This window comes from Somniosus microcephalus, chromosome 12 (assembly GCF_052327205.1).
Source record: "Somniosus microcephalus isolate GS21.2 chromosome 12, FLI_Smic_1.0, whole genome shotgun sequence".
Classification (NCBI taxonomy): Eukaryota; Metazoa; Chordata; class Chondrichthyes; order Squaliformes; family Somniosidae; genus Somniosus; species Somniosus microcephalus.
The window spans coordinates 203639770-203662683 of NC_140998.1; the positions used below are offsets into that span (position 1 = coordinate 203639770).

The 22914-nt window shown below is 47.9% G+C and overlaps 1 protein-coding gene and 1 pseudogene across 1 annotated transcript in view; both read right to left on the reverse strand.

The window, feature by feature from the left end:
- Positions 1–5676, reverse strand: part of LOC147109929 (hepatic and glial cell adhesion molecule-like) — a 34903-nt gene extending 29227 nt beyond the window's left edge. Inside the window, exon 1 of the mRNA XM_086002429.1 lies at positions 5584–5676. Coding sequence (XP_085858555.1) covers positions 5584–5647 — 64 coding nt within the window. The 5' untranslated portion in view covers positions 5648–5676. The remainder of the gene's footprint in view (positions 1–5583) is intronic.
- Positions 5677–10616: 4940 nt separating this feature from the next.
- Positions 10617–22914, reverse strand: part of LOC147109930 (putative G protein-coupled receptor 139) — a 105491-nt pseudogene continuing 93193 nt past the window's right edge.

A 22914-nucleotide genomic window follows, 5' to 3' on the forward strand; every position in this document is an offset into this window, starting at 1 on the left:
CTCCTCTGCACTCCCTCGAGGGCCTTCACATCCTTCCTAAATTGTGGTGACCAGAACTGGATGCAATACTCCAGTTGTGACCTAACCAGTGATTTATAAAGGCTCACCATAACTTCTCTAATTTTGTACTCAATATCCCTATTTACGGAGCCCATATCCCATAATCTTTGCTAACAACTCTCAATATAATATGCCACCTTCACCTATGCACATTAACTACTAGGTCGCTCTCTCCCTGCACACTCATTAAAATGCCTTGGGTGAGTCGCAATGGTTGACAAGATTGATTGGGGAGGCAGTGGGGTAGTGGTTAGGTCACTAGAATAGTAAGCCAGGGGCTCAGTCAAATGCTCTGAGGATATGCGTTGAAATCCCACCACGGCAGCTGTTGGAATTTAAATTCAATTCAATTTAATTCTGGAATTAAATGTTAGTCTTATAATGGCGACCATGATACCATTGCTGATTGCTGCAAAAACCCATCTGGTTCACTAATGTCCTTTAGAGAAGGAAATCTGCCATCCTTACCTGGTCTGGCCTACATGTGACTCCAGACCCACAGCAATGTGGTTGACTCTTAATGCCCTCTGAAATGGCCTAACAAGCCACAAAGTTGTAAACAACCGCTATGAAAAACAATAAGAATAAAAGCAGACGGACCACCCGGCATCGACCTCGGCACCGGAAACGACAACGACAATGGCAAACCCAGCCCTGTCGACCTTGCAAAGTACTCCTTACCAACAACTGGGGGCTTGTGCCAAAATTGGGAGAGCTGTCCCACAGACTAGTCAAGCAACAGCCTGACATAGTCATAATTACCGAATCATACATTACAACCAATGTCCCAGCCACCACCATCACCACCCCTGGGTATGTCCTGTCCCACCGGCAGGACAGACCCACCAGAGGTGGTGGCACCGTCGTATACAGTCGAGAGGGAGTAGCCCTGGGATTCCTCAACATTGACGCAGGACCCCATGAGGTCTCATGGCATCAAGTCAAATATGGGTAAGGAAACCTCCTGCTAATTACAACCTGCCACCCTCCCTCAGCTGATGAATCAGTACTCCTTCATGTTGAACACCAATTGGAAGAAGCACTGAGAGTAGCAAGGGCACAAAATGTCCTCTGCGTGGGGGACTTCAATGTCCATCACCAAGAGTGCCTCAGTAGCACCACAACTGACCGAGCTGGCCGAGTCCTAAAGGACATAGCTGCCAGACTGGGTCTGCGACAGGTGGTGAGGGAACCAACAAGAGGGAAAAACCTACTTGATCTCGTCCTCACCAATCTACCTGTTGCAGATGCATCTGTCCATGACAGCATTGGTGGAAGTGACCACCGCACAGTCCTTGTGGAGACGAAGTCCCGTCTTCATGTTGAGGATACCCTCCACCGTGTTGTCTGGCACTACCACCGTGCTAAATGGGACAGATTTTGAACAGATCTGGCAACTCAAAACTGGGGATCCATGAGGCGCTGTGAGCCATCAGCAGCAGCAGAATTGTATTCAACCACAATCTGTAAACTCATGCCCCGGCATATCCCTCACTCTACCATTACCATCAAGCCGGGAGATCAACCCTGGCTTAACGAAGAGTGCAGGAGAGCATGCCAGGAACAGCACCAGGCATACCGAAAAATGAGGTGTCAACCTGGTGAGGCTACAACACAGGACTACTTGCATGCCAAACAACGGAAGCAACATGCGATAGACAGAGCTAAGCGATCTCACAACCATCGGATCAAAACAAAGCTCTGCAGTCCTGCCACATCCAGTCGTGAGTGGTGGTGGACAGTTAAACAGTTAACAGGAGGAGGAGGCTCCAAAAATATCCCCATCCTCAATGATGGTGGAGCCCAGCACATGAGTGCAAAAGACAAGTCTGAAGCATTTGCAACTATCTTCAGCCAGAAGTGCCGAGTGGATGATCCATCTTGGCCTCCTCCTGAGGTCCCCAGCATCACAGATGGCAGTCTTCAGCCCATTCAATTCACTCCACGTGATGTCAAGAAACGGCTGAAGACACTGGATACTGCAAAGGCTATGGGCCCTGACAACATTCCGGCAATAGTGCTGAAGACGTGTGCTCCAGAACTAGCTGTGCCCCTATCCAAGCTGTTCCAATACAGCTACAAAACTGGCATCTACCCGGCAATGTGGAAAATTACCCAAGTATGTCCTGTCTACAAAAAGCAGGAGAAATCAGACCCGGCTATTACCGTCCCATCAGTCTACTCTCAATCATCAGCAAAGTGATGGAATGTGTCATCAACAGTGCTATCAAGCGGCACTTACTCAGCAATAACCTGCTAACTGACGCCCAGTTTGGGTTCCGCCAGGGCCACTCAGCTACTGACCTCATTACATGGACAAAAGAGCTGAACTCAAGAGGTGAGGTGAGAGTGACTGCTCTTGACATCAAGGCAGCATTTGATCGAGTGTGGCATCAAGGAGCCCTAGCAAAACTGAAGTCAAAGGGAATCAAGGGGGAAACTCTCCATTGGTTGGAATCATACCTAGCACAAAGGAAGTTGGCTGTGGCTGTTGGAAGTCATTCATCTCAATCACATGACATCACTGCAGGAGTTCCTCAGGGCAGTGTCCTAGGCCCAACCATCTTCAGCTGTTTCATCAATGACCTTCCCTCCATCATAAGGTCAGAAGTGGGGATGTTCGCTGATGATTGCACACTGTTCAGCACCATTCGAGACTCGTCAGATACTGACGCAGTCCGTGTCCATATGCAGCAAGACCTGGACAACATTCAGACTCGGGCTGACAAGTGGCAAGTAACATTCGCACCACACAAGTGCCAGCCAATGACCATCTCCAACAAGCGAGACTCTAACCATCTCCCCTTGACATTCAATGGCATTTCCATCGCTGAATCCCCCACTATCAACATCCTGGGGGTTACTTTTGATCAGAAACTGAACTGGACCAGCCATATAAATACTGTGGCTACAAGAGCAGGCCAGAGGCTGGGAATTCTGCTGCGGTGGGTTTCCTCCGGGTGCTCCGGTTTCCTCCCACAGTCCAAAGATGTGCGGGTTAGGTTGATTGGCCATGATAAAAAAATTGGCCCTTAGTGTTAGGGGGGATAAAATACGTGGGGTTATGGGGTTACGGGGATAGGGCTTGGGTGGGATGGCTGTCGGTGTAGTGACCGGGTGCTAGGGTTTGGATGATCAGCCATGATCTCGTTGAATGGCGGAGCAGGCTCGAAGGGCCGAATGGCCTACTCCTGCTCCTAGTTTCTATGTTTCTATGTTTAACTCCTGACTCCCCAAAGCCTTTCCACCATCTACAAGGCACAGGTCAGGAGTGTGATGGAATACTCTCCACTTGCCTGGATGAGTGCAGCTCCAACAACACTCAAGAAGCTCGACACCATTCAGGATAAAGCAGCCTGCTTTATTGGCACTCCATCCACCACCTTCAACATTCACTCCCTCCACCACCGGCGCACTGTGGCTGCAGTGTGTACCATTTACAAGCTGCACTGCAGCAACTCGCCAAAGCTCCTTCAACAGCACCATCCAAACCCGCGAACTCTACCACTTAGAAGGACAAGGGCAGCAGACGCATGGGAACATCACCATCTACAAGTTACCCTCCAAGCAACACACCATCCTGACTTGGACCTGTATCGCCGTTCCTTCACTATCGCTGGGCCAAAATCCTGGAACTCCCTTCCTAACAGCATTGTGGTGTACCTACACCATATGGACTGCAGCAGTTCAAGAAGGCGGCTCACCACCATCTTCTCAAGGGCAATTAGGGATGGGCACTAAATGCAGGCCTAGCCAGCGACGCCCACATCCCATCAAGGAATAAAAAAAAATGTTACTCAAAGGGTTGACGGTGGATAGGCAATGGCAAACATTCAAAGACCGCATGGATGAACTACAGAATTTATTCATCGCAGTTTGGCATAAAAATAAAACAAAAAGGTGACTCAACCGTGGCTAACAAGGGAAATTATGGATAGCATAAGATCCAAGGAGAGGACATATAAATTGACCAGAAATTGCAGTAAACCTGAGGGTTGGGAGCAGTTTAGGATTCAACAATGGAGGACAAAGAGATTAATTAAGAGGGGGATAATGGTGTATGAGTGTAAGCTTGCAGGGAACATAAAAACTGACTGTAAAAGCTTTTATAGATATCTGTCTAGTTCTGTTAGAATTTTATAAGTTTCAATGAGATCCCCGCTCATTCTTCTAAACTCTAGCGAATATAAGCCTAATGACCCAATCTCTCTTCATACGCCATTCCTGCCATCTCAGGTAATACTCTGTAAACAGCCTTATTAATGCGTCCTCTGACCTTCACAGATGCACAATTGTTATTTACACATTTTTGTTATTGAACTTTGTAAAATATAGGTTATCATGAACTTAGGTTAATATAACATATAATATAACATCTTGCAAATTAAACATGAAGATTGATCTTCCCTATTATTTTTACGTAGTTTTGAAATATACTCCACCTTACTTTACCTTTATTAAAGTTAAAGATCTTCAGCTGCAGAATTACTATTTGTGTTCTATTTACATGCGATGAAGTATGTGTCTGCATACATAAATTGGCCTGCAGCCGGTCACTCTGTGACCTGGATAAGAATTTCCTCTGGCAATCGCTGTGGTGAGAGCAGAGTTTCCTGGGGTTAGTTCAACACGCTTTGCATGGTCACATGACTCTGTCCCCTTACATTGATGACGTCCTTTGCGGCGGGATGTGCTACAATTGTTACCCAGTTAGGATCAGGTCAAAGCACGATTGCTGGCGGTCATCAGCCCCCTAATATAAAACATTCACCCATTACTTGCTGTTATCGTTCTCACTCATACTCCTTCTCTCTGCTGTTAAAGTTCTGGATTAACCTTCGCATTATTCTTACTTAATTTGTACCACGGTATCGTCTCTTTAAATTTCTCGGAACTACCTTTCTTTCTGTTTGTTTTTCACAATTTTTCGCCCTCCTTCTGCCTGGCTTCGCAGACCCTAGTATGTCTGTGCTGCCTTAACTGTGTCCTTTGGTGTACCGATTGAAAAGTTATTAGGTCGTGACTGTTAATTGCATTATATATATAGATTCAATCGTAACTTTCAAAAGTAAATTCGGTAATTACTTGAAAGCGAGAACATTTACAGGGCTATGTGGAAAGAGCAGGCGGGCGGCATTTAATTGCATAGTGCTTTCAAAGAGCCGGCATAGGCACGATGGGCCGAATGGTTGCCTTCTGTGCTGTAAGCTTCTATCACTCTGTGATAGATATAAACACAGCGGAAATGAAACTGACTAGAAATACCCTCCACGCATCTCCCAGCTGCATAATTTTCCTTTACAATATGGCGAAATTTAACATAAGAATTTATCGGATAGGTAAATAACTATCAGGTTATCCCGGAGTTTATAAAGCGCAGTGATGATACATTGCTTCCGTCTCCCCGATGCTACGGTGCCCGTTTCATGTCACAGTTCAAATTATTTGTCATTCTTTGCACATTGGGAACACGAAGTTCTCCCCTTAGCCCTTATGAAAGGCAGCTTATATTACGCGTCTTACCATTGAGAATTACTTGGCACAGCAACATCTTGTAAAGCAGGAGCGTTTGGCCTGAATCCAACATCCTCACGCTCTTTATCCAGCGACATGCATTCAGCGTGGACCCCGCGCAGCCTCTGAAGCCGGCCCAGCAGAGCAGCGGCAGCTCTTATGAAATTTTCCAACCCCCCAAATTGCTTGCGTCAAGCGCGTTGCTATAGCAACTTGAAACCACAGGCTGGCAAGCACCGGGTGAACAGTCTGCACCGCGGTCAGTCACTTGCCTCGCATCTCGGGCAGTTTATCTGAACATCGATGGCAGCAATAGGCAGATAATTGTGAAGACTTAATAGATTTTATACATGTAATCAGCACGGAATCATTGCATCCTCCACCGTTAAAACAAAGACAATTTTTAAGTATAATTTGTTAAGAGGCAAAAGACAAACGACACTGTAAAGGTTGTGACTGTTCGGAAGTCGGCCAGTTTCTGAAAAGAAAACACATTTATTATCAAACGCGGTCATTTCAGACAAACTTTTGAGCTGAAGAAACCTGCGAGACAAAGGAAACGGCCGCAGAGAGCTGTGAGCTGGACATGCTACATACCGGAAGGAATGAAATACCGTGTTTCAGCTTTGTAAAAGGCAAGCTTGCGGCCGATTGGATGATCCGTTTAGTTACAGACAACACTGGTCACCGGCTCAAAGGGTGTTTGAGATCTGGAAGTTAATTATTCATTGAGCGCCTTTCACGTTCGCAGGAGATCCAAAAACGCTTCACAGCTAGTCTTTTGAAATACTTTCACAGCTATTTAATGGAATAACCTGACAGTCAAGTTCCGCACAGCAAGATCCCACAAATAACAATTAGATGAGTTAATCAAGTGACACATAAATGAGTGTATCATCTCAGCCTTATATTGCACAAGACTAGATCTCATGGGATTGAAGGCAATATAATAGCATGGATGGAGGATTGTTTAACGGAAAGAAAACAGAGAAGAGAAATAAACGGGTCAAATTCGATTGGCAGGTTGTAACTAGTGGAGTGTCAGAAGGATCAGTACTTGGGTCTCAGCTATTTACAATCTCTTTCAATAACGTAGATGCGGGGAACGTGTGTAATATATCCAAGTTTGCTTACTATGCAAAGCTAGGTGGGAAAGTAAACTGCGAGCAGGACGCAAAGGGGCTGCAAATGGATCTAGATAGGTTAAACGAGTGGGCAAGTACGTGGCTGACGGAATATAACGTGGGAAATGTGAAATTGTCCACTTTGGTAGGAAGAATAGAACAGCAGAATCATTTTCAAATTTGAGAGGCTGGTAAACCTTGGTATTCAGTGAGATTAGGGTGTCCTTGTACACGAATGACTGAAAGTTAACATGCTTGTACAGCAAGCAATTAGAAAGTCAAATGGCATGTAAGCTTTTATTGCAAAGAGGTTGGAGTATAAGAGTAAGGTAGACTTGCTGCAATTGTGTAGGGCTTTGTTTAGGCCACACTTGGAGTACTGCATAGACTTTTGGTCCCTTTTGCTAAGGAAGAATATACTTGCCTTGGAGGCGGTGCAAGACAGGTTTCTGGATTGGTTCCTGGTATGAGTGGATAGTCATGTGAGGAGAGATTGCGTAGAATGGCTCTATATTCCCTGGAGTTTAGAAGAATGAGATGTGATCTCATTGAAACATATGATATTCTTAGGGTGCTGGAAGGTGTAAATGCTGAGAGGTAGTTTCTCCTCGCTGAACAGTTTATGATTAGGTGTCATAATCTCAATATAAGGGGCGGACATTTAGGACTGAGATGAGCAGAATTTGTTTCACTGAGAGTTTTGTGACTCTTTGAAATTCTCTACCCCAGAGGGCTGTAGATGCTCAGTCGTGGAGTATATTAAAGAATGAGATCGATAGGGGAATCAATGAATCTGGTGACGGGCGGCAAAGTGGAGTTCAGGTCGAAGAACAGCCATGATTTTATTGAATGGCGGAGCAGGCTCGAAAGGCCTTATGGCCTACTCCTGCTCCTAATTCTTATGTTGTTATTTTCAAGTTGATGCACTATCAACAACACCAAAGGCTACGAGTTGAACTTATACGATGTAGGCTTTTATTGACTAAGAACTGGAGCATGCCTCTGCTAGTGGATCCATCCTAAGAGCTCCCGGGGGAAGGGTGGTGAGTCACCTTTATACCCGGGCTTAGGGGTGGAGCCAGGGGCGGAGACATGTCCGGACTTGTACAGAGTTAACAGTGGTTTACCACATTCACCCCTCGTATAAAAAAGAGTCCGGCGGGGTGAAGTGTTTCAAAAGTTCGTATACGAAAGTCTCTCCGGGGGACTTGTCTGCCGTAATGATCTTCGTGGTGCCGGTTGCGGCGGTTCTTTGCCCGCGGCCGCTTCTCGCGTGGGACGGCGCACTGGCATGTCATCCTCTCGGGGTAGCGATGGCACCGGCATGTCGTCAGTTCGTGGTAGACACCCCGGTGGTGCGTCGTGGGTAGTGGTGGTGGGTGGGGGTAGTGGATGGTGATCGATGGTGTTTTGGGTGGTACCTGAGGGTGCGAGGTCTCGAATTGAGACTGTGTCCTCCCGCCCATCAGGATACGCCACGTAGGCATACTGTGGTTTGGCGTGGAGGAGGTGAACCTTTTCGACCAGGGGGTCCGTCTTATGGCTCCTCACGTGTTTCCTGAGCAGGACGGGTCCCAGAGACGTCAGCCATGGCGGTCGTGATGTCCCCGAGGTGGATTTCCTGGGGAAGACGAACATCTTCTCGTGAGGGGTGGCGTTTGTGGCAGTACAGAGCAGTGATCGTATGGAGTGGAGTGCATCGGGGAGGACATCTTGCCAGCGGGAGATTGGGAGGCCCTTGGATTTTAGGGCGAGCATGGCGGTCTTCCACACCATTGAATTCTCCCTCTCTACCTGTCCATTACCACGGGGGTTGTAGCTGGTAGTCCTGCTCGTGGCTATGCCCTTCTCGAGCAGGTACTGGCGCAGCTCGTCGCTCATGAACGACAAACCCCTGTCGCTGTGGATGTAATTGGGGAAGCCAAATATGGTGAACAGGTCGTTGAGGCACCTGATGACTGTGGCACTGGTCATGTCCGGGCAGGGGATGGCGAAGGGGAAACGGGAGTACTCGTCAATAATATTGAGGAAGTACGTGTTGCGGTCAGAGGAGGGAAGGGGCCCCTTGATATCGATGCTGAGACATTCGAAGGGGCGGGTGGCTTTAATCAGGTGTGCCCTGTCTGGCCTATAAAAATGCGGTTTGCATTCGGCGCAGACCTGGCAGTTCCTGGTCATGGTCCTGACCTCCTCGATGGAGGAAGGCAGGTTGTGAGCTTTAATAAAGTGGAAGAACCTGGTGAGCCCCGGGTGGCAGAGATCATTGTGGAGGGTCCGTAGCCTATCGACTTGTGCATTGGCACATGTCCCACGGGATAGGGCATCTGGGGGCTCATTAAGTTTCCCGGGCTGGTATAAGATATCGTAGTTGTAGGTGGATAACTCGATCCTCCACCGCAATATCTTATCATTTTTGATTATCCCCCTGATATACCTATCAATTCGTCCAATAAAAAGCGACGAGTTAGGAACGTAACTAAAGGTTTTTATTGACTAAATAACAGAGCCCACCCTCGTGGGTGATCGGGTCCAACAAGGAGGAATACCAGCCAGTCGACTACCTTTATACCTGGGCAGGTAGGTGGAGCCATGGGCGGAGTCGGAGGTGGTCAGCCCAGGTATAACAGCGTGACAAGAGGCGACCTCGTATCGTGATACAACAATGATAACGATGATAACAATACAACAGTGATAACTATAGTGTAACGATAAAAGTGGTTTACCACATTCACCCCTTGTTTAGATTTGAGTCCGGCGGGGTGAAGTGTACTACCAGTTCTGGTATGTCAGTCTGTCCGGAGGCCTCGTAAGCCTCTCCGATCGTCGCAGCGGCGGTGCTGCATTATCCGGTGTTAGTGCTGGTGTCTGCGTGGTCGGCGAAGGCTCGTGGGGTTCCGGCATGCCGTCTACCTGGGCTGGAATTGGGGGGGTGGTGGGGGGGGGTAAAGGTGGTGTCTCCGGAGTGCCCGAGGGTGCGAGGTCTCGTAAGGAGACAGTGTCCTCCCGCCCGTCTGGGTAAGCCACGTAGGCGTACTGGGCATTGGCGTGCAGGAGGTTCACCCTTTCGACCAGGGGGTCTGTTTTATGGGCCCTCACGTGCTTTCGCAGCAAGACGGGCCCCGGAGAGGTCAGCCAGGTTGGTAGAGTGGTTCCCGTAGTCGACTTCCTGGGGAAAACAAACATTCGTTCATGGGGGGTGGCGTTAACGGCAGTGCAAAGTAGTGACCGGATGGAGTGCAGCGCTGTCGGGAGGACTTCCTGCCAGCGGGAGGTTGGGAGGCCCTTAGACTTTAAGGCTAAGAGGACGGCCTTCCATACCGTCATTGTGGAGGGTCCGTAGCCTATCGACTTGTGCATTGGCACATGTCCCACGGGATAGGGCGTCTGGGGGCTCATTAAGTTTCCCGGGCTGCTATAAGATATCGTAGTTGTGAACAAACAACATGGCGTTGCAACATTTGCAGAAAGGTAAGCTGGGATATGACTTGAAAGATAGAATATGGTGTCTAACCTCATATGCTGACCAAATCGCAGTAATCAGAAAGAGGGGGCATAAACTCGGAATAAGGGGTCTGCGGTAAGCAATGTGATAAGGAAACATTTCTTTACTCAGAGGGTTGTGTGTCTTTGGAATTATCTACGCCAGAAGGCTGTGGATGCTCACACTTTGAACATATTCAGGCCTGAGTTTGATAGATTTTTGCACTCTCAGGGAACCGAGTGAAATAAGGAATGGGCAGGAACATTCACTTGATGTCAATGTTCGACCATGAACTTATTGCATGCTGGATCAGGCTGGATGGGCCGTATGGCCTACGCCTGCTCCTGTTTTTTAAAGTTTTGATGCTCCTGCCCCGACTTCTTAAATTCTTATGTTCCAAGTTGAATTTTACTGCAGAAAATCTAAAGTATAACTACTTAGCTAAAACACTTAACAATCTGATTCACTGGATATTTCAGCATTTTCTTTAACTCCTCTCGGAATTTACTCTGGGTCACTGCATAAACAAATGTGTTTGCGCAGCAGCTCAAAAGCAGGAGCATATATCCGGTTTCCTGAAGGGTATAAATAGGGTCATTGGCACTTGTGTAAGAGTAGGTCTTATTAATTCGATAATACAAGTAATGGACCATGTACGTCAGCCATAACAGTATAAATTGCCGGATGTACTGAAGAGTAAAATGCTGGATTTTTCCGGTTCGCCATCTCAGGATCAGGGTTATTTTCAGAGCTGGGGTTGCCCCGCAAAGCGCTGCGGACTCTGCTGGCCACTAATATATACCTCACGGTCAGAGCATTGAGTAACAAAATAAGGAAAAATGGCAGAAAAGGAGTCATGATGGAGCTGAAATAAGAAAATGCTTGCCATAGGGGTGAAGTATAGCAGCTTGATCTCACCTGGCAAAACCACGGCAAATTGTTAAATATATACATAGGTTCATATACAAAGTGCCAGGGGATGTTTATTAAACAGCTCACAGTGATCACCGTGCCTACAATCGCCGCTGCCGTTCTCTTGGTGCAATATCTGGTTTTCAGTTTCTGGCAACAAATGGCTATAAGGCGGTCAAAGGTGAACGCGACAGTTAACCAGACAGAACAGTCCGTGGTTGTATTAAAGAGGGCGGATTTGGTCCGACATACCGGAGTGAGCAAGAGGTGGTTTCCGGGAAAGTAAATGTCGATGTTCTGATTGAGTATGACCGTAAAGATGACAACCAGCAGGTCCGCCGCTGCCATGGTTCCCAGATAACAAGTGATAGCATTTGGAGAGACCGCACTTTCCCCGGGACAGGATCGCAATCGCCACGATGTAAACTGTAGGGGAAGGAAAATAAATTACTGACAGACTTTATTGAGAAGAACCAGTAAGTATGCACATCACAAATTGTGGTAAGTCTTGACGTTGTGCGATGGAGCAAAAGTGGGTGTCATAGAGTTTTACAGCACAGAAAGAGGCCCTTCGGCCCATCGTGTCCGCGCCGCCCATCCATCCCTGTCCAGTCTAATCCCATTTTCCAGCATTTGGTCCATAGCCTTGTATGCAATGGCATTTCAAGTGCTCATCCAAATGCTTCTTGAATGTTGTGAGGGTTCCTGCCTCTACCACCCTTTCAGGCATTGAGTTCCACATTTCAACCACCCTCTGGGTGAAAAAGTTCCTCCTCAAATGCCCTCTAAATCTCCTGCCCCTTACCCTGAATCTATGCCCCCTTGTTATTGACCCCCCTACTAAGGGGAAAAGTTCCTCTTTATCTACCCTATCTATGCCCCTCATCATTTTGTACACCTCAATCAGGTCCCCCCTCAGCCTTCTTTGCTCCAAGGAAAACAACCCCAGCCTGTCCAGCCTCTCTTCATAGCTGAGGCGCCCCATCCCAGGTAACATCCTGGTGAATCTTCTCTGCACCCTCTCCAAAGCAATCACATCCTTCCTATAGTGAGGCGACCAGAACTGCACACAGTACTCCAGCTGTGGCCTCACCAGCGTTTTGTACAGCTCCATCATAACGTCCCTGCTCTTATATTCCATGCCTTGGCTAATGAAGGCAAGTATCCCATATGCCTGTTTAAGCACCCTATCTAGCTGTTCCGCTGCCTTCAGGGATCTATGTACATGTACACCAAGGTCCCTCTGACCCTCTGTACTTCCTAGGGTCCTACCACTCATGGTGTATTCCCTTACCTTATTTGTCCGTCCAAAATGCATCACCTCGCACTTTTCAGGGTTAAATTCCATTTGCCACTTTTCCGCCCATCTGACCAACCCGTTTATATCGTCCTGTAGCCTGAGGCTTTCCTCCTCGCAATTTACCACCCCACCAATTTTCGTGTCATCTGCAAACTTACTGATCATACCTTTTACATTCTCATCCAAGTCATTTATGTAGATCACAAACAACAAGGGACCCGGCACCGATCCCTGAGGTACCCCACTGGACACAGGCTTCCAGTCACAAACGCAACCTTCGACCATCACCCTCTGCCTCCTGCCACTCAGCCAGTTTAGGATCCAACGCGCCAAGGCACCCTGGATCCCATGGGCACTTACCTTCTTGACCAGCCTCCTATGCGGGACTTTGTCAAAAGCTTTACTGAAGTCCATGTAAACCACATCCACAGCATTTCCCTCATCCACCCCCCTAGTCACCCCCTCGAAAAATTCAATCAGATTTGTCAGACATGATTTACCCTTGACAAAGCCATGCTGACTATCCCCGATTAATCCTTGCCTCTCCAAGTGGAGGCTAATTTTGTCCCTCAGAATTTTTTCCAATAATTTCCCTACCACAGATGTTAGGCTCACTGGCCTGTAATTCCCTGGTTTATCCCTGCTACCCTTCTTGAATAATGGTACTACGTTAGCTGTTCTCCAGTCCTCTGGTACATCCCCTGTGGCCAGAGAGGTTCTGAAAATTTGTGTCAGAGCCCCTGCAATCTCCTCCTTTGCCTCCCACAGCAGCCTGGGATACATCTCGTCCGGGCCTGGGGATTTATCCACTTTTTGGCCTGCTAAAACCGCGAGCAGCTCCTCCCTCTCGATGCTAATATGTTCAAGTATGTCACAGTCCCCTTGCCCGATTTCTATGTCTGCATCGTCTTTCTCCAGAGTGAACACAGATGCAAAAAATTCATTTAAAACCCCGCCTACATCATCTGGCTCTACACACAGATTGCCACTTTGGTCCCTAATGGGCCCTACCCTTTCCCTGGTTATCCTCTTGCCCTTAATATACTTATAAAACATCTTAGGATTTTCCTTTATTTTGCTCGCCAGTGTTATTTCATGGCCCCTCCTCGCACTCCTAATTTCTTTTTTAAGTATGCCCCTGCACTTTTTATACTCCTCTAGGGCTTCTTCCGTCTTTAGTCTTTTGTAACTGCCAAAAGCCCCCCTTTTATTTCTAATGCATTTTTGTATATCCCTTGTCATCCAAGGTTCCCTTTCCTTGTTAGTCCCACCCTTGACCTTTACAGGAACATGTTGGCGTTGTACTCTCTCTATTTCCCTTCTGAAAGTCTCCCACTGTTTTGATGTGGATTTTCCAATAAGTAGCTGCTCCCAGTCCACTTTGGCCAGATCCTGCCTTATCATATTAAAATCGGCCCTCCCCCAATTTAGAACCCTTATTTCCGGGCCGTCTTTGTCTTTTTCCATGACCACCTTAAATCTCACCGAATTATGGTCACTGTCGCCAAAATGCTCTCCTACTGACACTTCCACCACTTGCCCGGCTACATTCCCCAGAATTAGGTCCAGTACCGCCCCCTCTCTTGTAGGACTTTCTACATGTTGGCTCAAAAAGCTCTCCTGGATGCACTTTAAGAATTCTGCACCCTCTAAGCCTTTCACACTCTGACTATCCCAATTTATATTGGGGAAGTTGAAATCCCCCACTATTATTACCCTATTATTTTCGCACTTTTCTGAGATTTGCCTACATATCTGTTCCTCTATCTCCCCCTGACTGTTTGGGGGCCTATAGTACACTCCCAGCAAAGTGCTTGCCCCCTTTTTGTTTTTAAGTTCTACCCATATGGCCTCATTAGAGGAACCCGCTAATATATCATCCCTCCTTACAGCAGTAATTGACTCCTTAATTAATATTGCAACACCCCCTCCCCTTTTACCCCCCCCTCTGTCTCGCCTGAAGATTTTATACCCCGGAATATTGAGCTGCCAGTCCTGACCCTCCCTCAACCATGTCTCCGTGATAGCAACAATATCGTACTCCCATGTGTTCAACAACAACTTCAGTTCATCCACCTTACTTGCAAGACTCCTTGCATTAAGATAAATGCCTTCCAGCCCTGCCATATTCTCTTTTGCCTTCACATATTTACTCTGCCTTCCCAGCTGACTTGTTTTTCCCTCTGTATTTGGCTGTAAATCACCCCCTACTATAGCTCCACTCTGCACCCCATCCCCCTGCCAAGTTAGTTTAAACCCCCCCCAGCAGTGCGAGCAAACCTCCCCGCAATGATATTGGTTCCCCTCTGTTTCAGGTGTAAACCGACCGACTTGTACAAGTCCCACCTTTCCCAGAAGCAGACCCAGTGATCCAGGAAACTAAAGCCCTCCCCCCCCTGCACCATCCCTTTAGCCACGCATTCATCTGTTCTATCTTCCTATTCCTATACTCACTAGCACGTGGCACCGGGAGTAATCCAGAGATTACAACCCTTGAGGTCCTGCTCTTTAATCCTTCACCTAGCTCCCTAAATTCTTGCTGCAGGACCTCATCCCTCTTTTTACCTATGTCGTTGGTACCAATGTGGACCACGACCACTGGCTGTTCACCCTCCCCCTCCAGTATGCCCTGCAGCCGCTCAGTGACATCCTTGACCCTGGCACCAGGGAGGCAACAAACCATCCTGGATTCACGTCTACGGCCACAGAAACGCCTATCTGTTCCCCTTACGATAGAATCCCCTACCACTATTGCTCTCCCACTCTTTTCCCCCCCTTCCTGGGCAGCAGGAGCACCCCCAGTGCCAGGAAGTTGGCTGCTGCTGCCTTCCCCTGGTGAGTCATCCCCCTCAACAGTATCCAAAGCGGTATGCTTGTTTGAAAGGGGGATGTCCGCAGGGGTTCCCTGCACTACCTGCCTGCCTTTGTTGCTCCGCCTGATGGTCACCCCCTGTGCTGCCCTACCCTGAGGCATGAACAACTCGCTAAACGTGCTATCCACGAGCCTCTCAACATCGCGCATGCTCCAAAATTCATCCACCCGCAGCTCGAGCGCCGCAATGCGGTCTACAAGTAGCTGCAGCTGGATGCATTTCCCACACACATGGTCGTCAGGGACACTGGCAGCATCCCTGACTTCCCACATGGAGCAAGAGGAGCAGAACACGGGTCTGAACTCTCCTGCCATGACTTACTCCTTTAATTAATTAAAAAATTTATTCAATACCCCAGTTACAGGTATACTCTAGGGCGCTTTATTTACCAACTATCCCCACTACACCACAGAAATTTAACACCACAGAATTCAAGCTTGTATTGAAAAGAGAGAAATACTCACCAACCAATCACTTACCTGCTCCCTGGTGACGTCACACTTGGATTACTTTTTACCTCTCTCCTGGAACCTGGATTGGTATGCCTCGGTGCCTCTGACTGCTCCCTTTTAAGCCTTTAAGCTCTCCCGCCTCGGGCTGCTCCCGCGCAGGTCTGCTGCTTCTCCGGTCTCGGGGCTGTGGGCCTCGGTGCCTCTGACTGCTCCCTCTCAAGCCTTTAAGCTCTCCCGCCTCGGGCTGCTCCCGCGCAGGTCCGCTGCTTCTCCGGTCTCGGGGCTGTGGGCCTCGGTGCCTCTGACTGCTCCCTCTCAAGCCTTTAAGCTCTCCCGCCTCGGGCTGCTCCCGTGCAGGTCCGCTGCTTCTCCGGTCTCGGGGCTGTAGGCCTCGGTGCCTCTGACTTCTCCCTCTCAAGCCTTTAAGCTCTCCCGCCTTGGGCTGCTCCCGCGCAGGTCCGCTGCTTCTCCGGTCTCGGGGCTGTGGGCCTCGGTGCCTCTGACTGCTCCCTCTCAAGCCTTTAAGCTCTCCCGCCTTGGGCTGCTCCCGCGCAGGTCCTCTGCTTCTCCGGTCTCGGGGCTGTGGGCCTCGGTGCCTCTGACTGCTCCCTCTCAAGCCTTTAAGCTCTCCCGCCTCGGGCTGCTCCCGCGCAGGTCCGCTGCTTCTCCGGTCTCGGGGCTGTGGGCCTCCTTTTGCTTGCTATTCTGAAAAAAAGTTTTCCTTCTCTCCACATTAAAGTCAATGCAAATAAAAATCGGGAGAGATGACAACCGGATTGCAGACTCACTATCACTCGTTTTGCACTATTGTACAAACTTGGCCCAGAAATTCGGGTCGGGGGTTTCCTTCGGGTGCAAGCCCCCGACCTGAACTTACCTAGTGCGCAGGCCCACGTGTGATTCCGTTTCTCTGCATCCTCAAACTGCCGACTGGCAGTGCTTGCCTATCCCAGTGGCGCAGTTAGTTTGATCCGTCCCCTGGGATCACGTGGGGCATGGAGAGCCAATGGTAGCAGGGAATGCTTCATTCATAAGTTTAACAGGAAGAGCTGTCAAACCTATAAATACTATAAGCCCCAAAACATCAGTAAATCTTCAAATAAATTTAAAACGAAATCACATTTTTAAAATAAACTATAAATTACATGAACTAACTATTTTAAACAATAAATTAAATTTTTGAAATGGTTAATTATATTTTGTAACGGGGCTAAAAATAGACTTACCTTTCTTTAAAGCATTTAAAAATAATAAGCCAGTGGAAAAAATGTTTAAATTTTAATTAATTCACCACTTACCTTGTTAAAAGCAGGCCTTGTGCCTGCTTTATGGAAGTGTCACTGCTGGAGACTTACCCTCCCGGAGGAACCTGGAAAAAAACGTAATTTCAATGCGCACGCGCTGCCTCTCTGGCGCATGCGTTCGACATCTGAACCCCTTCTTTCAGGGGAACGGAAGTGCCGGTTTCCTGCGCATGCGCAGTGCATGCACGAAACTGGCACTTTAGCTGGGCCTACGCGCGAGTACCCCGTGCGTACTAACGCCTTGGGTCCCGAATTTCTGGGCCATTATCTACAACTTTCTTATTACAACCCGCCTGGAAACAAATTGAATAGTAAATGCAGGTTTCAAATTTTAACATTACCAGTATAAATGGCCTGGGTGATGTTTGGAAGTCATAACAAGAAGCAAAGCTTATTCTGAAATGATAAACGGTTGTTTGAAATTGACTAGAAATAAGTTTTGAAATAAATATGTAAATCAGTAATACATTCTGAGTTGAATAGCATGCCATTAGTTAGAATAAATAATGTTCATATAAGTAACAACATTAACATCAACAAATCACATTTCTATAGCGCATGTAATGTAGCAACGTGTTGCAAGGTCTTAACAAGATCAATGACATAATATAGAAACGTAGAAGATAGGAGCAGGAGTAGGCCATTCCGCCCGTCGAGCCTGCTCCGCCATTCAATGAGATCATGGCTGATCATCCAAATTCAGTACACTGTTCCTGCCTTCTCTCCATATCCCTTGAACCCTTTAGCCTTAAGAAATATATCCAACACCTTCTTGAATACATTCAAAGAATTGGCCTCTGCTGCCTTCTTTGGTAGAGAATTCCACAGGTTCACCACTCTCTGGGTGAAAAAAATTCCTCCTCATCTCTGTCCTAAATGGCTTACCCCTTATCCTTAGACTGTGACCTCTGGTTCTGTATTCCCCGACCATCGGGAACATCCTCCCTGCATCTAGTCTGTCAAGTCCAGTTAGAATTTTATAAGTTTCAATGAGATCCCCTCTCAGTCTTCTAAACTCCAGCGAGTACAAGCCCAATCGACCCAATCTCTCTTCATACATCATTCCTGCCATCCCAGGTATCAGCCTGGTGAATCTTCGCTGCACTCCTTCCATGACAAGAACATCCTTCCTCAGATAAGGCGACCAAAACTGCACACAATACTGAAGGTGTGGTCTCACCAAGGCCCTGTACAACTGCAGCAAGCCATCCTCGTTCCTGTACTCAAACCCGCTCGCTACGAAGGCCAAAATAACATTTGCCTTCTAAACGCCATTGATGAGAGTGAGCCACAGACGAAGATATCAGGCCAGGTGTTCTATTGCTTGGACAAACCCATAGATATTAAAGCACATCTTAAAGGAGGAGAGAGATGTATGGACAGGTTTAGGGAGGGAAATCCAGAGCTTAGTGCGTTGTCGTGCTGGCGGAGCTTACAGAGATAGGAAGGGGCGAGGGCAGGGAGGGCTTTGGAAACAAGAATGAGAATTTTAAAATGGAGATGCTGGCGGACTGGGGGCCGCTGACGGCCAGCAAGCACAGGGCTGATAGGTGAACGAGACTTGGAACGACTTATGATACAGGCAGCAGAGGATTAGTTAAGCTCAAGTTTATTGAGGGCGGAGATCGGAAGCCTACCAAGAGAAGACAGAAATAATCTAGTGTCGAAGTAAGAAAGGCCTGTATGAGGGTTTCAGCAGCAGATGAGCTGAGGCAGGGTCGGAGTCCGACAAAGAATATGAAATCAGTTAATTGAATAAAATGCAAAACACAATACAACAGAAAGCGAGTTTCAGATTAACAACAAAGCTGTGGAGTAATGAATCCGGAATTGCCCAATAAAAGCAGGAAACGTCATGAATGACATACACCTGGAACAGCCGGCAAAGCATGCGAAATGCAATGTCGACATTGGTGGATAGGCAAAACCGATTAAATTGTGAGCGGAGTTTATGCTGGGCCGAATACAATGGCTTATGCATCCAAAGTTTTATTTAGGGCACATTGCGACTCACCCAGGACTGGATGCCTGACGAAACGTCTGTTAACACAGTCGCCCTACATTTATGGCTTCCGAAAAGCTATTGCGGCATCAGATAAGGCAGGAAGAGCATGGGGTGAAGAAAACGCCGCTGACGGAACAACTGTGCCGTCCAGACTCGAGGGCATTTGGCACATCACTGATTATTGCAAGCGGCAATCCCAGTGCTTTTGGACTTGGCACCAGCAGAAACGGTTTGGGGAAACTCGCAAAACAGGGGTAGGGTAGACATTGGCCCAGTAATTCCTGTCACAACGCGTGACTAAGGGTGGGGTACTCACGCGTGTGCCAGGAGGAATTGTCGGTTTTCAGCATGCACAGCGCATGCGCTGAAAACCGGCATTTCCTGTCCTCTGACCCAAGGGGTTAAGAGGCTGAACGCATGCGCGGTATCGGGCAGCGCGTGCGACTTGGATTTCCTGTATTTTTACAGATTTGCGCATGTGTAAAGGCCTCCGGTTTTTACGCATTGAAAAACCACACGTAAGTACTTAGTTTTACAGGTAAGTGGTCTTTTAGTACAATTTAGAATTTTTTTTCCCACAGGTTTATTATTTTTAAAGAATCTACAGTAAGGTAAGTTTAGTTTTAGACCCTATTTTTTAAAAATTTGTTTTTTTCAAAAATTTGATTAATTGTTTAAAATAGTTTTTTAAAGTTATTCATAGTTAATTTAATTACTGGGATGATTTTTAAAATTTTATTTAAAGTTTAAGTAGTGTTTTGGGGTGCAGTACTTTTCATGAGTTTGACAGTCTTTACTATCAAACTTATGAATGAAGTTTCCCCTCCCCTGATTGGCTGAACAGTGCTCACCTGATCCCAGCCGGCACATCGCACTAACTACGCCGCTGGGTCAGGTTAGCACAGCGAGCCGACATCAGAACCTGGCCACTGACAGGAAACCCACTGCGGGCCAGATTTCAGATGTCGGTGCGCAGGGTGAGCGCCCATCGGGGGCTTGCACGCACGGCAAGCCCCCGACAGGAATTACTGGGCCAAAAAATCCTGAGTGGGGTTAGTGAAATTTGCCAAGAGTAGCTGATGTGAAATAACAATGGGGTGATTTGAGGCAATGGCTGGGGATCTAAAACAAAAAATAATTAACATGGAAAGGAAAGGTCGAACACGGTGGACTGAGACTTCGCTGGAGTTTAGCTAAGTAATTTACTAAATCGAGCATGACACTGTGCTTAAATATAGGGCGACTGTGTTGGCAGACGTTTTGTCAGAAATCCGTTTCCTGGGTGAGTCGCAATTTGCCCTAAATAAACATTTGGATGCCTGAAGCCATTTTCTTTGGCCCGGGCACAAACTCCGTTCAACACACACCGACTCCATTCCTCCTCCGTAGCCACAGTCTCAGGCTGACCCTGACTTAATGCAAACTCGGTGGTCTCTTTGAACGTGCGTTGAGCTTCAGGCATCACGCCCTCTCCATTAATAAGATCCATCGCTTTCCACCTCCGTAATGTCGCCCATCTCAGCCACTGTCCCAGCCCGTCTGCTGCCGAAAACCTCATCCATGCTTTTGTTACCTCCAGTCTGAACGGTGTCATATCTTTACTGGCTGGGCTCCCATCTTACACTCTCCATAAACTTACGTTCATCTGAAAATCTGTTGCCCATATCCTAATTCGCAGCAAGTTAATAGAAACATAGAAACATAGAAGATAGGAGCAGGAGCAGGCCATTCGGCCCCTCGAGCCCGCTCCGCCATTCAATGCGATCATGGCTGATCATCCAAATTCAGTACCCTGTCCCCGCTTTCTCCCCATATCCCTTGATCCCTTTAGCCTTAAGAAATATATCCAACTCGTTCTTGAACATATTTAATGAATTGGCCTCTGCTGCCTTCTGTGGTAGAGAATTCCACAGGTTCACCACTCTCTGGGTGAAGAAATTCCTCCTCATCTCTGTCCTAAATGGCCTACCCCTTATCCTTACACTGTGACCCCTGGTTCTGGACGCCTCGGCCATCGGGAACATTTTTCCTGCATCTAGTTTGTCTAGTCCTGTCAGAATTTTATAAGTTTCAATGAGATCCCCTCTCATTCTTCAAAACTCCTGCGAGTACAAGCCCAATCGACCCAATCTCTCCTTATACGTCATTCCTGCCATCCCAGGTATCAGCCTGGTGAATCTTCGCTGCACTCCCTCCATGGCAAGAACATCCTTCCTCAGATAAGGCGACCAAAACTGCACACAATACCTTTCACCCATCACACCTGACCTACACTGACTCCTGGTCCGCCAATGCCACTATGTTAAGATTCTAATCTTCATGATCAGATCCCTCCATGGCCTCTCCGCTCCCTATTGCTGCAAGGTACTCCAGCCCTACAAGCTTTTGGGAATATTGCCCTCTTCCAAATCCCCAACTTCTCATCATTGGCGGCGGTGCCTTTCAGCCATTTAGACACTAGGCTCTGGAATGCTCTCTCTAAAACTCTCCACTTCCCTCCGAAATGTTAAGACCGTCGTTAAAAATGCCTCTTTGGCCAAGCTTTTTGTTACCTCTCCTAATGTCTCCTTCTTTTGCTCTTTTTCATTTTTGTCTGAATTCATGAAGCGGTAAGGATGTTTTGCTCATTAATGGTGCTACCTAATTGTTGTTCTGAACTATGCCATGTATTAATCGCACTTAATTTGATCATTATTTTGGTGAAGAACGAACATTGTGAAAAAATGTGTTAATGCTTCCCTACCATCTATATATATAAAAGACATCTTCTGTCTCTTTGTCTGTCTGTCTGTCTGTCCGTTCACTATACATTCGAAAGTTATAGAGCGTACCTACACACGCGTCACATCAAAAGAAAGCTTACGTTTACGGACCGGTCATAGGTGTATTTACTTTTCTGTCAGACAAAAACCATGCCCACGGTATCCCAAAAACGTCCAAAATTCCGCTCATTAAATGGGAATAGTTCCGCTCATTTGCTCATTAGCTTTGAGTGACGTGAAGATTCACCAATCGTACGGTCGAGCGGCCTGACAGTTGACCGACGGTTGACCAATCGCTGCATCACAGGGGCGGGTTCATTGTGCGTGCGGGTGCGCCATCCTACAGTTGAGTGTTGAGTGACTTGATGATTGACCAATCCTACAGGTCAGTATCATTCTGAACCGAGGTGAGTGGCCACCATCGTGATTCTTCATGATTTTTTTTCCACACTTTCTGTGTGTTAGGGAACTAAGGAAAATAACAATTTATTTGAGTTTTAAATTGTATTTAGCAACAGTAGGAAATGAAGTGATCCCCTGCCCTTCGCCCGGAAGCTCGCCTACTTTGACGGCCATTTCGAGCGGCTGTGCCAGCACCGGGCATGGCCTAGCAGCCCGGGAAGCCTGGGCCTTGAGTTGCGGGCTGTGCTGGGAGCCGCCGCGCACAAAACTTCCCCGCGGCGTCAAAAGCCCCACACCAGAGCCCGACCCAAAGCCACCAGGTCACCAGCCGCAGCGGGCCATGCCGGGAGCTGCTGCGAACAAAACTTCCCCACGGCGTCAACAGCCCCACCCGAGAGCCCGACCCAAAGACACCAGGTCACCGGCTGTGGCGGGCTGTGCCGGGAGCCGCCGCGCACAAAACTTCCTTGCGGCGTCAACAGCCCTGCCCCAAAGCCCGATCCAAATCCACCAGGTCACTGGCCGTGGCGGGATGTGCCGGAAGCCGCCGCGCACACAACTTCCCCACGGCATCAGCAGCCCCGCCCCAGAGCCCGACCCAAAGCCATCAGGTGAGCGGCCGCAGCGGCCCAGTCTCTCTCTCTCTCTCACACTCCCAATCTCTCTCTCTCACACTCCCAATCTCTCTCTCTCTCACACTTCCAATCTCTCTCTCTCTCTCACAC